Source organism: Rhopalosiphum maidis, chromosome 1, assembly GCF_003676215.2.
Source record: "Rhopalosiphum maidis isolate BTI-1 chromosome 1, ASM367621v3, whole genome shotgun sequence".
Classification (NCBI taxonomy): domain Eukaryota; kingdom Metazoa; phylum Arthropoda; class Insecta; order Hemiptera; family Aphididae; genus Rhopalosiphum; species Rhopalosiphum maidis.
Genome location: NC_040877.1, coordinates 41,006,819 through 41,024,333, shown reverse-complemented (window position 1 = coordinate 41,024,333; position 17,515 = coordinate 41,006,819). Strand labels below are relative to the sequence as shown.

Genomic DNA, 17,515 nt, shown 5'->3' with positions numbered 1-17,515 from the left:
ATATTTTATGTTGATGATTTACTCACTTGTGTTGAAACCATAGAAGAATGTTTTCAGTTGTTAAAGAATGTTTCAAATATTTTGAATAATGGCTGTATGTCATTGAAAACTGAGAAGTGATGTATAAGTTCAGCGGAAATCCTCAACAAGTTGCCAAGTAATGGTAGTGATCCCAATTATGTATACAACTTAATAAAAATGACGCAGTTAATGCTTTGGAAATAATGTGAGAACCCACCGCAGATTGCTCTTGTTTCATATTGAAACCATGGACTCCACCAAAAAATATAAAACGCACATTGCTAACAGACATCAATAGAGTGTTATGATCCATTTAGATTAATTACGCCGATCTTAATTTTTGGAAAAATATTTGTCCAACAACCAACAATTATGGATTTTAAAGATTGATTGGGTACTATATTGTCTGAAGACATGCAACAATACTGGGAAACCTTTTATTTGTCATTAAACACAACGCATTAAATAAGTTAAGTTATTCCTCGTCATCATTATCTGTATTTATACAGTAATTTATATTATTAATACAATTTATAAATATATATCAAATACAATTGTATAAGTATATAACACTTGAATTGATACTTCATGTACTTTTAACCAATTGTTATACGTAAATTCAAAACGTTCAATCTTTATGCAGAAATTAACATTTGATGATTGTGATATTAGGTCAGCAATCTTCGCTCCTATTAATGACGCTTTGCGGAATTTCTCATGAGTAGTTGGGATTTTTTTTTTATATATAATGTAGCAACCTCAACATTTTTAAAAACTCTTTGATTTTTATAATAATAATCTCTCGTCCATCTTTTATCACATAAACCAGCATCATATAAAGGTGTCAGTGATTGATTTTTAACTTTTAAAATATGACGACACGGAAGTCTCGTGGGTATTAATTGCAGGTATTTTTTGTTGTATTTTTAAGAGCATTATTTTCGTCTTCATATTCAAACTGTTTTAAAAAAAAATTGAATGTGTATGGTGTTAAAAGAGCATAATACTCGTAGTTTAATAGGCATTTAAATAGAATGTTTCTGAACTAACTTCACAGCATTTTTATCGCGTTCTAATTTAACACATTTGAGAACAACGAATAATTTCTTCACAAAATGTTCCAAAGTGGAAACACAAGAAATAGCAGATTTCAGTTTCCCGTTGAAACTTTCTAATCTATTGTTCGTTTTGTTTACGGAATTCCCTGTTATTTAAGTCATGTCCATAACCCATAATTCATCCCGTATACCATGTTAGTTTTTATTATAATATTCAATGACAGTTTTTGGTGGTTTAGTGCTACAGTCAACAGTCTTATAATGTTAATATAAATTGTCATACTGCAGTTCTGACTTACAGTATACAATATCTAGTATATCTTGAATTATTTTTTTAATACTTTTTTTTTTATATATCAACCCTAAGGTTGGTTTTGCAGTTTTCCGAAATTTCTCCACTCACCTCTATTCTCAACTAGCTTCTTCAGCTCCTTATAATTTGCTAGACCCGCATCGGAAATCATCCTTTTTATGTATGACGTCTTGGTTGTCCTCGTACTCTTTTGCCATTTATCTTTCCTTCTATTATGATTTACAGAAGCTCTTCTTTGGGTCTTAAGACGTGACCAATCATATTCCATCTTCTTTCTTATATGGTGCTAAGTATCTTCCTGGATTCATTTATTTCGTTCAAAACATTTTCGTTAGTTCTTCTTTCTGTCCAGCTGACTCGCAACATTCTTCTCCAGCACCACATCTCGAAACTTTCAAGGAACTTTTGTTCCGCTCTGTTTAGTACCCATGATTCGCATCCGTAAAGGGTGACACTCCACACATATACTTTTATCAACCGTTTTCTTATACGTATACTCATGTTTTTAGATCACAGTAGGTTTCTTTTGTTCATAAATGCTGTTTTTGCTTGAGCGATCTTTGATTTTACTTCCATAGTACATTTTCCATCTTGGCTAATTATACTACCTAGGTATCTAAAGCTTTCCACTTGGTCGAGAGTGTAGTTATCAATTTTAATTCTTAATCTATGAATACGATTCTTTTTTTGACACATCATTACCTTGGTTTCCAGTTGATGTTGAGATGATAGTTTTGGAAGCACCTTGCTATCTCTTCTAACGCTCTTTTAATATCGTTTTAGTTTCTTGCTATGTCATCAGCGAATCTTAGAAATGATATCAATTCTCCTCCTACCATCACTCCTATTTTGTCTCTGGTGAGTGTTTCTTTAATTTCATTGATAGATTGTTCAACATAAATATTGAATACTATTTTTAATACCATCTCTTTTATTTTGTCTGATATTCCATTTATTACACGTAATTTCCCGATTAAAAGTTCTTAGCATATGGAATAAACATAATAAAATAAGTGCTGAATCAGAAAAGACTTGCTTAAAAACATTTCTTTCTTTCGTTTCTTTGTCCATTAAATATATTCGAGTTTTGGCTGAAATTGGGTTATTTTTTTGAAAGTTTCGAAAAATCAGTACAAGGTTATTTCTTCCTCATTCACTAATAGGCCAATTGCTACAATTTCCCTTCGAAAAATGCTCGTAACTCGCTTAAAAATTAAAATATCAATGAAAGCTCAAAGATGCCCTAAATAATATTATAACCTTTAAGTTTGATAATAGGTAAATTAACTCTAATATTAAAGCTAACAGCATAAAATTGATTGAACGCAAATTTGCTATGTCTTACGTTCATAAGACAGAGACAACACATACGGGTATGACGTCTTCTTATTACAGGTATGGTCTATTCAAAATAAGAAACACAGTCGGCGGCGACCAGTTTACGTCGGACGGCGGTCAGACAACACCTGCGGGTACCCGTTTGTCCTAATCTATTTGTATGCCTGCTGTGTTGTTGCCACGCCTATGCGCAGTAGTCAGCTGCCGACTGTGATTCTTATTTTGAATTGACTATAGTCAGCAATTCAATAGACACATGCTGAACATATAAATTTGCTACCGGTTCTAACGCTATTTTTCCCTTTACTTGTATATCTATTTTTTTTATAGGTACCTTGATACATATTATTATTATATATTTTTTAATAGATACAGGATAGATATAATTAAACAAACAAAGAACAATATTTATTAAATACGTAATTTTTTTTATTCATACACAATATCAATAGATAAAAATTAAAAAATTAAAATATAGAAAATAAAAAAATAAATATTAATCAGTTACTTCTAAATCTGAAGACGTATCGTCAATGTTTATTCTTACAGGTTGTACTTCTGTAGACAACATTTCATCTACGATGAAATCAATCTTGTAGAAATTTTCTTCCTCGGCTTTGGTATGCTCAATAAAATTTTTCCACATAGTGTCGTCAACTCGTTCTATACCTTCTAATAATAATTTTTTCACGTCAGGTAATTTATAGGTGATGTTGTTCATCTTCACGTAATTTTTTACTGAAGACCACGCCAGTTCGATTGGATTTAACTCGCAATGATAAGGCGGGAGTCTTAATATTGTCCGGTTGTGTGTTTGAGCCAGCTCGTCAATTACATATTTATCATATCTTGGTTTGATTTGTTTAACCATGTCAAGTAATTCAGTTATCACCATAGGGCGATCAATTACTTTACCTTTGTCCTCTAACCATTTAATGATATCTGCCTTTCTTGTTGAAGTATTTGGAATTTGTTCTGTCTTCACGGAGTGACATGGAGCGTTGTCCATGATGAGAACACAATTTTGTTTGAGTCGTGGTATTATGCCCTTCAGCCATTCATAAAATGTGTTGCCTTTCATTTCTTCACGATAATCCTTATTGGTTTTTTTTGATTCTAAACACAATAGGCCCCCTGGTACGAAGCCGTCTTCCGACCCTATGTGGAGAACCATAATCTGCTTGCCTTTATCTGATGGATTTGGTGTACCCGTCGTGAGACCTTGAAGAAATGCATCTCTAGACGATTTTATTGTGTTGTCTATCCACGTTTTACTCAAACAATTTCCTGCGTTGACCCATGTTTCAGCAAGATAATACAAATGTCGTCCTTCTTCACGATATTTACGTATACTTTCCAAATACCGTCTACGCCATAAAATTATTTCGTCCTTTTCTAACAAGGCGCTTTTACAACCTCGTTTCGTGTATACGAAATTCATAAATTTCAACAGTCGTTGTAAATTTGTTCGGGAAATATTTGGTATACTCTCATCGCTGTTTATAAGTTGTAGTATTTTGTTCAAAGTAGGTTTAGTTTTGTTGAACCAAAACGAACGTACATGTCGACGCACTATATTTAGTTCTAATTCATCGTACAAATCCTTATAGCCTTTTCTTTCACATGTTTTGATTGGAGAAGTCACCGTTTTATGGGAATTATATTCATTAATGACTTTTGATATTGTCCTTTGTCCGATGCCAAGTTGTTGTGAAATAAGTATTCGAGACCCTCTGATAGTTATCTTCGGATTCTTCTGTAATGCTGTCTTGTATGCATTTACAATCATAATGCGCTGTTTTAATGAAACAGGCTGGAATAAAATATGAAAAAAATATGATTAATAATGTATATTATACAAATATTACCTAACTAATATTATTAACTGATTTTAGATAGGTACTTACCCTTCCCATTGGATTTTTCTTTACTGGTAAATCATTTTTCACAGTATTTCCCTCCATAATGTTACACAGAAATGCACAAATGAAAAAGAAAAATATTCAAAAAAACTTTATGCTCGCCAACAACAAAATCACGTATAAGATGTAAGCACAGAATATAACAAACCGTGTACTACGTTAAAAACGACGTAACAATACGCTCCGTATAACCAACGTGACCAGCCGCCGCCGAAACAGTCAGTGACGTTTCCAACTGTAGTGGTGAATGGAGGGTGATAGATGCGCGAGTTTCGACCGGTTTTCGTCTGTCGCCTGGTGTGCTCTTATTCGGAACGGACTAAGGGAGTACCTATACTAGCGCCGGCGAGAGAACGCTTTTGGGCGGCGACCAAAATTCGTCCGATCTCGCGCATTCCCACCACTTAACCTTCCCGAACGCTGGCCGCCGTCAACGCCTAGGTGGTAGAGTGGGAGAAATGTGGGTACGAAACCGCGGAGCTCCGTCATTTGGATGCGCCAACGAAAAGCGTTCTCTCGCCGGCGCGAGTATATAGGTGATTACTGGTTACAAAATACTAAAATACAATCAATATACATAATACATTGTCAACATCCATTTAATTTGATGTACCTTACTACCCACTCAAAAGCTGTATTGTATTAATTGCCATCTGGTTAACTGTCTGCTATTTTTTGTGTTACTTTTTAGTTTTTACCATCTGTGTTTGATTCCTCAAACACGGCGATTATACACACATAATAAATAAATATTGAAACATTTGAAGAAAACAAACAAGTTTTATATTTTTTAAAGTAAATATTTTTTAGTATAATTGAACTCTACTAAGTGGTTGAAATTGTTTTCATTAATAGATAGGTACAATACAATGAAATATGAATTACTTGATATAAAGATTTTTGTGACTAATATTATTTATAATTATATAACTCCTTATAAAGTATAGACGGTTTTTATTTATTGTCTTTTTAATGTGTCAACAACAAGCTTATTAATTTTTACACTATTTTAATCCAAATTTCATCTACAAAAACAAAAAAATAGACAGTTAGTTGACTGAATAATATTATAAAATGTAATATTTTTTGTTAAGGCCCATACAAAGTAAATAATAAACACACGCAAGTTCGGAACCAGTATCCATGCATATCGGGCGATTAAACATTTAAATCATTGCCCCGGCGCCCGGTGGCAGTATTATAATTTATTATTGTGTTCCCCCTTCTAAGTATTTGTATTCTGATCATAGTTATGACGAGCAACTTATTTTAAGTTTTAACATCGCTCAAGCATCACATTCACATTCGCTGCTAGCGGGTCCCGGCAAATTGTTAATTGTTATTGGTTATCGACATGTACGGCGCCAAGGGGGGCAAAGGGGGCTCTAGGCCCTGCAGAAAACAGTCCAGCCCCCCCCCCCCTCACTGAAAAATATGCACGATACAATAAAGTCATAAAACATTAAAAATTGAATTCATTACAAATTATAATAATTTAATTAATGAAGTTTGAACAAATAACATCTTTGTTCATTTTATAATATTATAATATATTAAAAATAAACAAAGAAATGTATCCTAAATCATTGCATTAAAATTGAGTCAAACAAATTCATCACTTCATTACTAAACACAAATACATTAATTTATATTTATGAAATATAAGTAAAAAACATAATCATTCATTCACAAAGGTATGTAATATTAAAGTAATAAAGAAATTGTCATTTTTGTACATCATTGTTCATATAGTTATTGAAGGTCTATAATTAAAAATTTTCTTACATAGGGTACATAAAAAAATATTTGACATTATTCTTAAAACATTTTTAACTATTCAGAAGTTTGTACTATATAGCTAATAGCTATATTAATATAATAATATATTATATTATGTTATATGATACGAAAATATTTATATTTTATTTAAATAACCTCATTCATGGGCGTAGCTAGAATTTCAATCAGGGGGGGGGCAGCAGTGGCGCAACTAGAGTTCAAATCTTGGGGGTGCTACAATTATGAATCGTTTACAAAGTCGTGAGGGGCTTTGCTTCCCCACATCCCCCAACTTTATATAATCCCAGTATTTAGATTATACTGGTATTATATTCGCAATAGACACAATTCATTTTTTTACTATAGTATTTGATTATTTTGACTATATTACATACTTTACAAAAAGTGTCAAATATCATTTTCTATCAATATTTGTCAATTTGTGTAATATTTCTTTAGAAACAATGTAATTTGTAAGGTCTCTCTCAATATTTATGATTAGAGCCTGGAAGTTCATGCATTTGCATGTTTTTACTGAGTGTATCAAAAAGTTGCTGAATAAGATAACAAATCACAATCTAACGAGTTAAAAATTAAATTTGAATGTACATATTTTCCCATATTTTGAGGTTTTTTAAAAATATATGCATACTTTAAATAAAATTGCATTTTATTATATTTTAGTGTTATTTTTTTATTAATATTTCACAATAATGTCGAACTTTGAGTATATTTCAAAATTCATTTTTGAAAAATGTGTTCTTATAAAAACGTTGTCAATATAAAATAAATACCTGATAAAAATTAAAGATCTTTGCTTAGTTGGGCTAATAATTGTCGTTCATTTGTAATAGAAAACCTATCAAAATATTCAAAATCCCTAGTGGTAAATTTTAATTCTTGAAGTAAATATACCTAATATATTATATCATATCGAAATTGTACATATTTTTCCTATCTTTTAAATATTATTTTAACCAAAAACGAAAAATCTTAATGTAAAAAAAAAAAAACATATTTAGTGCATATTTGCATACATAAATACATAAAAGCACTGCTGTAACATATTGCTTCGCAACCAATTTTCCAACTTCCTCATTGAGGAAAAACTTCGTTCGCATGTTGCAGAACTGACAAGAGGTATGGTTAATGCGAATTGCATCAACTTGTATAAATTTGAAAATACTTCATTATTTAGAATTTTTTTTTATGTCATCTAACCTGTTTTTTAAACTGTTCTTTGATGCATTTCTGTTTTTAAGAACTCTGTGTTTGAATTTATTATGTCATAAAATCATAGAATAAACTACATTGTTAGAACTATAGATGTTTGAAATTACAAAGACGTGGAACTTGGGGGTACTTAAAGTAAAGCTAGGGATGCTTCAGCATCTCCATAGTTGCGCCACTGGGAGGTAGCCAATTTTAAATCATTAAAACTCAATTTATAAGGTGTAAGAAATATAATTTAGTTTGGAATTCAAGGGGAGGGAACTTCCCCCCTGCCCCACCATCGCTGCATCTCCACGATCTACGAGCCGCCCCTACCCATGCTAGAATTTTCTAGAAGATCCTCAAATCTATCAAATGTCTACATATAATATAGACTATGATAACATTATATCATGGTATAAACTCTATACTAATGAATAGGTACAACTTATAAACAAGATTTTCAAAATTTTCATTTTTCATTCGCGTTTTATGAGTCATCTGATAGTGGAATAAACATTTTCCGTTTATGTCAAATCGTTCTACAAAGAATTTACAATAGGAACCGTTTTAAATTATTTCAAAAAATTATTTTCTAAAATTTTTAGTTCTTTTAAAACTATTTGAGTATTTGATCTACGATGTTTTTTAAAAAAAATCTAAATACCACGTTTTTGAAAAATGAAAATTGTACAAAGTATGTAGCTTGTTACGAGCATAAATTTAATCCCTAACGTCTTTCGTCCTGTCTCTCACGGTTTTTCCAGAAAACAGCTCGTTTACGAAATATTTTTCAATTAACGATTTTAAAATACGTAAATTTGGTAATATAATGGGAATTTTTATATTGCAGAGTTGGTACATTTACATTTAAGGTCGGCTCCGATTTATGCGTTTAATCCGTGATAATAAATCTGGCTGTTATCTCAGGGTCCATCTGCACATCCGCCGTGAGTCTTTGGTAACTCTTCAGTATACACTATATCGTAACGTTGTATTTCTTACTTTCTTAGTCTTTACTCTTACTTCTCAGCAAGTGCTATAGGAATATGTTAGATTTAATATTTGCTGTCATCAATGATCGTTGTATTATTGGTTGTTATTAATGGTTAATCTTCTGTTTGAACTATGATCTACTGTATCCCACTTTCCACGTTATGTAGTAAATCGTGCTGTAAATATTATGTTATTTCGTATTGTGTTATGCTGCCCACAGTAAAAATCTTTAATTACTAGAATGATTGATTAGATTTATTGTACTGCTTAATTTGTAGGTAATATTCTCTGAGGTAAGTCTTGTTTACTTATTTACATTAATGTTATTATAAGGTATTGTATTTGGTTCCTGTGTGAACCATTAGTAAATTATATACTTTATTCTAAATTATTTATGAATGTTTGCAGTATAATGAAGTATGTCTAAAAATATTTGAAATAATGTATTGACATATATAAATATATTAGTATAGATGTTCAATTAATTTATACAATATTAGTTCATTAGTAGAATATGTATTTACCAACTATATATTTGTTTAATTAAGTACGGATGGATTAAACTACTACCCTTAAATGTAGCTATTAAAATATAATAAGATATTTACTATTTAGAATACCTACTATTCGTTTAAGCAAACATTATTTCAATAATTTATCATACAGTGTGGTACTGTTAACAATTATTAAAATACAAAGCACGGACTACTACTAGTAGTCCGTGATATAAAGATATTTATTTTATTGATAAATGATTAAGACTTAAGTTATATTGTATTTATTTAATAATTTTTAGACACATAAATTTCACATGCCTTATTCCACATTTTCATAAACTTAATGATTTATGTTATCATTAAATATATAATATTAACTATTCCATTTTAGTAATTAGTCATTAGTTATTACATTTTGAAAAATATTTGACACATAATATTGTAAATAATTTTGTTAAGTTATATAAGAAAATAAAAACAAAAATGTATTTGGCATTCCATCCTTCATATAGGTTTTTAAATTTAAAAATGTTTGGCCTTTACATTTTATCAATTTATTCTTTTAATAATAGTTTGAATTCAATAATAATTGTTTTTAATATTTCTTTATGTTTATATGTATAAAAAAAATTATAATTACGAGGTTGAATTAATTAAATTTTAACTTAGATTATAATTTTTAGGTGATAAAGCTCATATTGGTGTTTAAGGAGATAATTTGCATTAAGGAAATTCATTAATTTATAGTAGATAGGTAGAATAGTTTTATTTAAGATACAGAAATAGGGTGGTGGAAAAGTGAAAAAACAAAAAAATAATCATAAAGCGAACAAAAGTTTTAAAAATTTAGATGTTGAAAAGTACTCGTAGTTGAACTTGATACATTGATAAAGAGTTAATGCAGAATTATGAAAGTTAGTGAAATTAGAAACGTGTGCTAAGAACATGAGATATAAATCACCATCCTCATAATTTATACCATATATGGTTTAATAGTTCTTATTTTCTATTAATCAATTAATATTTTCAGTCAGATTTGGTTTTCAAATGTAGAATGTAATGCTCTATGTAATGTTACAACTTTAATTTTTTATTATTGGAGTTTTAAGCCTTATAATCATTTGGTTTTGTTCAATTAATTTCGAGATTAATTTAATAATTTTACACATTTTAAAAGGCAATTCATTTTTATTTTCCAATTTTATCTAGATGTTATCTTTGGTATTTTTTTTTTAAAAAAACCTCCAGGTTATTAATTTATAGGCTTAATCATAAAATTAAATGAAAAAATAAAAAACTTTTCTAGTTTGTTCATTAAAATTTCATCTCTAATGACTACTGAGTTTTGATTGTGAACAGCAGTATTTTTACCGGCTTATTGTTTTCAACATAATAGATATAATTTATTGATTGGAGTTATAGAAGTTACCAGAGTTACTGTGCAGATATGTTGAATTAAAGGAAGAAATATATTGTCGGATGTACATAAAATATTTTTAGTTGATATGAATATAATATCATTAATATCCGATAATATCTTAGTAACATTCAGTTAGGAATAAAAGAGTTAGATCAGTTTGTATATATCAGAATGTTTTCAGATTACTTGAGAGTTAATTGAATATTCCTAGAAAATTTGCATCTACAAAAAAGATTTTATGACATATTTTATTCTGTAAACTTTTAGTAATGTATTTTTTGTCATTTGCAGAAAACTCAAGTAATTTTCTTAAATTAAAATTAATTTCAGATATGAATCCCCAAACACTTAAAAGACCAACAGAAGATGTTTATAGTAGTGGTGGTACGTACATTGTACAATCTGAAAAGAGTGTAATTTCCCAGGAATAAGTTTATATTAGAGTTATTTAGTTTAAGTATAATATAATTTGTTTCAATTTACTTATAGATGATGAGTATGACATGGGTGATACATGGGTTAACAAAAAAAAGTCAAGATATTTGTATACATACAAATTAAAATCACCCGATGATTTATTTGAAAATATAAATGATTCAGATCAATCTGAAAGTATTGATAGTACCCAATCCAAAGCTACAAGTAATAATTTTTATAGAAATTTTTTAGTTGACTTCTAAAGTCCTAAATTTAACTTTTATATTTGACGTGAAGTGTTACAATTGTGTGATTTAAGATAAATTATATCACCTATTTAAGTTGTAGTAAATAATTTTAGATATTAAATAAAAAAATTATTATTTTAATTAACTAACCTATAGCCCGGATTAAGTGAAGGGGATTTGATAATAGAATAAAAACAGAATCAAAAATATTTATAGTTGGGTTTATAAACAATTAATTGTTATGGTTTATGGGTGTAATAAAACAGAAGTTTAATTTTTTATTTATTTGTTGAAATACTTAATTTTACTAATGATTATTTAAAGTATCTAATGTTACTATAACTTGAAAATCTTAAGGCTATGGAAATATGTATTTACTATTAAGTTTACAACTTTTAAGATTTAAAATAAATTAATAAACAAATAGTAGGACTATCTTTTAAATACTATTGACTACTTAAAGTTTCATCATTTAAAATATTTAAATAATTTTAGATTTTATAAAGTAATAATAATTTCACAAACTTCCACCTCAATATTTTTTTACACATAGATTTTTAATAGTAATCATTGATTTGAAGAAATAAGCCTTCTATGATAAATAGTCTTAATCCGGGCTTTAACCTATTAACATTAATAATATATTATGATAATTAATAATAAAATAAGATTGGTATTAGGTTTAATGCTCAAAATATTTAAATTCATATTGATTTAAACTTTATCTATGCACATTTATATGTATACATATATTTATGTATGTGTGTTATATACATTATTTATGAGAATATTATATTGGCAATACATGGATTATTTTTTAATTGTCTGTAATTTGTATTATTATTATTTTAAGTATTATTTCAATATTAGTTAACCTATTGAAAAAAAAATATTGAATTCTATAAACTATGATTGATCATATTGATCATTTAACTAATATAACTGTATACATTTTATCTTCAAAACTTGTGTTTTTTTTATTCACATTATTATAATTAACTGGAAATTGTAATAATAATATTATATTTATACAATTTTTATTAATATACTATTATCTACTCAATGTTTGTGAATGCAAAAATAATATGCTCAATTTTTTTTATTTTTTTTTAGTATTGAACAATAATTTCTAAATAAAGAACTAATTATAAATGTTTATAATTTATAATTAATTTCAATAAGTATAGATTTGATATGATGAAGAATGAAACTTGGTTGTATTTTCTGTATCAAATAAGAATTAACATGTATTAATTCACTACAGCTCATCAAAATAGACAATTCATGCACCACGTCAATTTTTAACTTAACTTAATGTATTTTGTTTTTAAGTTTTAATTAACTCAACCTTTTTTTAGTTGAAGTAGCAGATATTCTTGATTTTTCATCAAATTGTCCCAGTGACTGTGATTGTGATAGTCAAGATTCTAGTCAAAGTGATTGTGACTCTAAAAGTTCTAGTCAATCAGAAAGTGAAGTAGTAAGTATTAGTTCTTATTGTAATAGTTACAACTATTTTTATTCTTAAAATTTGCCTGCATTATTAAATAGCAACTATGAGATATAATTAAAAATAATTTATATTTATCATAATATACATCTCTAATATTGAAATTTAACATTGTTATTCTATCACAGTATACAATATTATCTTGTAATCAGAGAACACAGATCCATAGATATATGTAATAGAAAGTGGCAAAATAATTGTCTGGGCGCCTAATAGTTTTGAGTTTACATAACTCATATGTAGGGAATGAACTTAAATTCTTTAAAATACAAGGAAAATTCCTTTAAAAAATACATTTTAACAAATTTTTTTTTTAAGCGATCATGTAAGATTCCAAAAAAAAAAGATGCAAATGTATTGAAATCTGAGCCCTATTCATAAGTATACATATTACAGGATTCTTTAAAATTTAATTTGTTTCATTAACAATTTGAAATTGTATACATTTTTTTTTTTTAACTAAATATTATTAGTTTGAATGATTTTTCTAAAAAGATTATTTATTTTTATGTCTACTAAAATATTTTTAAATATGCCTTATAACTAATTATTTTAATAACTTTGTTAATTTTTAGGTTTCAGATAACGATATCTTTCTGAACATAGACAATGGTTATATTCCTGATACAGATGTAAAAGTATTTATTCCAGAAACAGATTTTAAATTCCCAGTAATTTTTAAAAAATGCTGTATATGCCAAAAACCAAATTCTAACTATTATTTTCAATATTGTAATCAGTGTTTTAAGGTAAGTTATATTATGAAATTTAAAATTTATATATTTTTTTAAATTTACAGTCCTACAGTATAATAAAAATTGGTGATACAAGATTATTTTTATGTTAATTGGAGAATTAACCACTCAGTTATAACACTACCTTTTGTTTTGTTTTTCTGTAATTGTTGTGGGGGATTTCCAGGAATTGTAAGAGTGGCTAGGTTTGATATAAGAAGGGCTGGAATGAGAAGAAAATATGATTAATTTATTAATACTTGAAGATAAATAAACTTAAAAAAAATAATTATGAATTATAATAGGCTCTAGGAAAAAACTCATACTCAAAATATTCAACAAACAAAAAATTGCATGCTAAAAAGGGGGAATTGGTAACTGCTACATTATACCTAGGGTTACTATAATGTTATTAAACCAAATCTGGGCATTAATTCTGTTTCAGAGGAGGGGGGTGAATTGAAGATCTATTATTTAGATCTATGAATAAAATATCTACATAAGAGTTATTAGGTTAAATGTGTTATTTTAACAATTTTTTTGCGATAATAATGGGTACCTAGTCGCTTATTGTGACATTCCGGGAAAAAATATGAACTAAAATAGAAATTACAGATCATACATTTATACTGAATGAACACGAAAATCTATCATTTGACATTATTTTTTGTATCATGTTTATTTCAACCATGTTAAACAGTTTGTAAAATCCGGGCGTTTGGTAACCCTAACTATCCTCATCATTGAGAAAGCCATTGTAATTAGAATTGAAATTAATGATAAATCATTGTACATGTAACATTTTTCTGAGCAAATACAGTTGGTTAGTCTATATTTTATGATATATTTTTATTGCTATTAATTTATTTATTTTATTGTAAGTAATATAGTAGGTTGAATTAATTTTTGCAAAAATTGTTTCTTTGTATATGTACTGCCAAATAATTGAAAAAAAATGTATGATTAAATATAAATTGTACAAAAATAAAAATGTATTTATTTTCATTACACTTTTATTAAACTATGCTTGTACAATGTAAATATAAAAATTCACTGAATTATTAATATTTTAGTGATAATCCAACTATAAAATTATTACTAGATATTTTAAAAATGTACCAGAATATCAAGGATCTACTGTATTTGTAAAAATGTTTATATAAATAATAATTTTAAATTATAACAAAATAACTGAAATTGTTATTCTTCATTTAAATATCTAATTTTATTTAAATTTAAAAAATTGTGTTTTTTATTTTTGGTATCATTACCTAAAACGTATTAAATTTTCAAGATTTTTAACTGGGTGAAATTTTGTTTTATCAATATTTATAGAATAAAAAAACTAAATTTAAAATTTTTTTTTTTATTGAACGAAAAAGAATATAATATACATAATTATTTTAACAAAAATATATATAACATTTTATTGATTATCTATCTTCTTTAAGCTAAGCTTTATGATAAATTTCTATAAAGATACTAAACAAATTCATAATATAAGTACCAACTAGATCCACTTTGCTACCAGAAACCACCCTCAAATTTTAATAACTGTTTATGACCATCATTTATCTCATAATGAAATGCTATCAAAAAATATATTTATCACTCATTAAATTTCAAGTTTTAGGTTTAACATTCAGTTAAATTAAATAGCTAATTTATTGGATATTATTGAGTATTGGGGTCTTATTGTATTAATATTAATTTATGAGACAAAAATTAAAATAACATTTTAATTTTAAACAAAATATTTAATTAAATTTTCCACTTTTATTATTTTTTTAGCATCGAATGCAATTCTTTGAGAGTACACCAAATCCTAAACCAAAGAGCATCAAACGTTTGTATAACATGACCAACCGCACAGTAGAAAATTATTTACCTAGAGATTGTCAAGAATCATCTTCAACCTCAAATTCTCAAGAGTCATTAAATTCTTTGGGTATTTCTACCTTATGTTTATCTCAAGATAATACATCTAATGCATTTGAAAACACCACAAACACTTGTAATATTTGTTTTTTGAAACCCAAAAACGGTATTTTCAACCATGGTAAGACAGCACATGTATATTGTTGTTATACATGTGCCAAACATATATGGAGTAGATCGGGTAAATGTCCAATTTGCAATTTAAAAATTAGATATGTTACAAAAGCCGTCCATGCTTAATGTTATTTTAATTTAATTGTATTACCTATGTATGTTTTTATAAATATATTAATGTGCTTACATAATTTAATGTATTTTATACTTTTAATAACTACTATATTATATACTTAAAAACTATTTTTTGAATATATTATAATTTGTAAAATTGAAGTGTTATTTCTGAATATTTATTCATTAGTGATATAATTTTTTAATAAGTTTAATCTTAATGTTTTTTTAACCAGAAAATAAAGATTTTAAAGTTTATTTTATATAACAACGTTACTATTAAACAAATATTAATGTAGATTTGATGCAATGACCAAAAAAAGATAGGCAAGTAGAAATACAACTTTTCTGTAAATTAGGTGTCAAATGAGTCACTATTGTGGATGTGTTAAATTTAAATTCATTGATTTATCATTGCATATGAAAAATTATTTTTATCAGTTAAAATGATCAGTTGTGCAACAAACATAGTTTCTATGGCAGTGGCCCTATATAATTTTAAATATGACAATAATTTTACAAATTACAGTTAGGATATAAAAATATTTTTATATTTAACTATTATTATTGAATAAATTAAATTTTGATATTAATTCAGTATGATAAATTATTATTATATAATAGATATGTTTACAGATTTAATTTTAAGAGTCAGCACATAGGTAACAAAATGCATTTTGTATGCCTATATTGTTTATTGTTATGTATAATATGGGAACTGGGAAGATAATATTAAATATTAGCATAGGGTTTTTAAATATAAGAAGTTACCTATAAGTAAGTAGTATAAGTTAAGTAATACAACATAGGTACAGGGTCCAGCAAAAAAACCTCCTGTATTTAGAGATAGCGCTTAGTGAGTTGTAGTGGTGGTACAACAATGAAGAAGGTATCAATGGATAGTGGTATACATGCTATTTTTAATAATGGCAAGGAACAAAAAATAAATAAAATAAAACGTGATTAAAAAAAAAAATTAATTAAATTTTTTTAACATGATCACCCTATGATTAAGTTCTTTAGAGATATTTAAATGCACAGTGTACGATCATCATCCCGCATCCTTGCAAGCACTTAATGAACCAATCACCAGGCATTGACAGCCATTATACCAAAAATGACTTGAAAAGTTATAGACAACTATCGGGAAAGGCTTCGTGAATGTATTAACAATTGAAGACACCACTTAACCGACATAATGTTTAAACTAAATAATTCAAAATGGCATATTTATTAGTAAAAAATAAAAGAATTTTTCTAATTCTTTGTTTGTTTATTTGCAACTGCTTCTTGAAATATTGGAGGTTTGGAAGACCTGTATAATAACCTGTTATATTTATGTTAACTGATATTGTAAAATAATATTATACAAAGGCTGGTTTTATTTTTATGTGTGGGTAGATGGGTAGCTTTAATATTTACCAATTTGCCCTTATGGATAAAATGGTAACTATATAGTGGTTATGCAGTTATGAATTAATAAAATATAATTCAACATTTTAATAGCTATATTTTATTACCAATATAAATTTATATTATCATTAATGACAATGATATTGTCTAATGAAAATTCATATTATATACTATTGAGTTAATGCACATTAACTGCTGTGTATAAACATGGTATATTACATTATATGTATCAACAATTAATTGTTTGTATAATATATAAAAATACTTATGTTCATTATGAATTTCGATAAAATTTATTGAAATTAAAAACTGGACTATTAATTATGTATTAACAATTGTGTTAATATGCCTATAATTAAATTTTAAAATCTTTTTGTATAATACTTGAATGTATAAACACTAAAATACTCTAATATACCCTACTCTACGTTTCTATCCATAGAAAATCTATTAGGTAGATATATGTTTATA

At 27.2% G+C, this 17,515-nt stretch overlaps 2 protein-coding genes and 1 pseudogene across 3 annotated transcripts; 1 reads left to right on the top strand and 2 right to left on the bottom strand.

Moving 5' to 3' along the window:
• Positions 1–468: 468 nt before the first annotated feature.
• Positions 469–2,743, bottom strand: LOC113560952 (annotated as a pseudogene).
• Positions 2,744–3,226: 483 nt separating this feature from the next.
• LOC113560942 lies at positions 3,227–4,719 on the bottom strand. Its single transcript, XM_026967081.1, has 2 exons — positions 4,638–4,719; positions 3,227–4,543 (listed from the first exon to the last, which is right to left on the bottom strand). Exons 1-2 carry the CDS (start codon positions 4,692–4,694, stop codon positions 3,227–3,229), a joined length of 1,374 nt encoding a protein of 457 aa, XP_026822882.1. The 5' UTR covers positions 4,695–4,719.
• Positions 4,720–8,574: 3,855 nt separating this feature from the next.
• On the top strand, positions 8,575–15,732 carry LOC113549656 (E3 ubiquitin-protein ligase Mdm2-like). 2 transcript variants are annotated; one of them, XM_026951053.1, is made up of 6 exons: positions 8,575–8,932; positions 10,848–10,940; positions 11,046–11,198; positions 12,580–12,701; positions 13,307–13,480; positions 15,257–15,732. In XM_026951053.1, exons 2-6 carry the CDS (start codon positions 10,889–10,891, stop codon positions 15,641–15,643), a joined length of 888 nt encoding a protein of 295 aa, XP_026806854.1. In that variant the 5' UTR covers positions 8,575–8,932; positions 10,848–10,888; the 3' UTR covers positions 15,644–15,732. The 2 variants fall into 2 exon arrangements, with proteins under 2 accessions (XP_026806854.1, XP_026806853.1); XM_026951052.1 differs by having other exon boundaries at positions 8,576–8,932; positions 10,887–10,940.
• Positions 15,733–17,515: the final 1,783 nt, after the last annotated feature.

Coding starts and splice junctions, on each gene's coding strand:
- LOC113560942 (XM_026967081.1), bottom strand. CDS start 4,694: ATGGAGGGAAATACTGTGAAAAATGATTTACCAGTAAAGAAAAATCCA. Junction 4,544..4,637: donor AGAAAAATCCAATGGGAAGG/GTAAGTACCTAT, acceptor ATTTTATTCCAG/CCTGTTTCATTAAAACAGCG.
- LOC113549656 (XM_026951053.1), top strand. CDS start 10,889: ATGAATCCCCAAACACTTAAAAGACCAACAGAAGATGTTTATAGTAGT. Junction 11,199..12,579: donor TACCCAATCCAAAGCTACAA/GTAATAATTTTT, acceptor ACCTTTTTTTAG/TTGAAGTAGCAGATATTCTT. Junction 12,702..13,306: donor GTCAATCAGAAAGTGAAGTA/GTAAGTATTAGT, acceptor GTTAATTTTTAG/GTTTCAGATAACGATATCTT.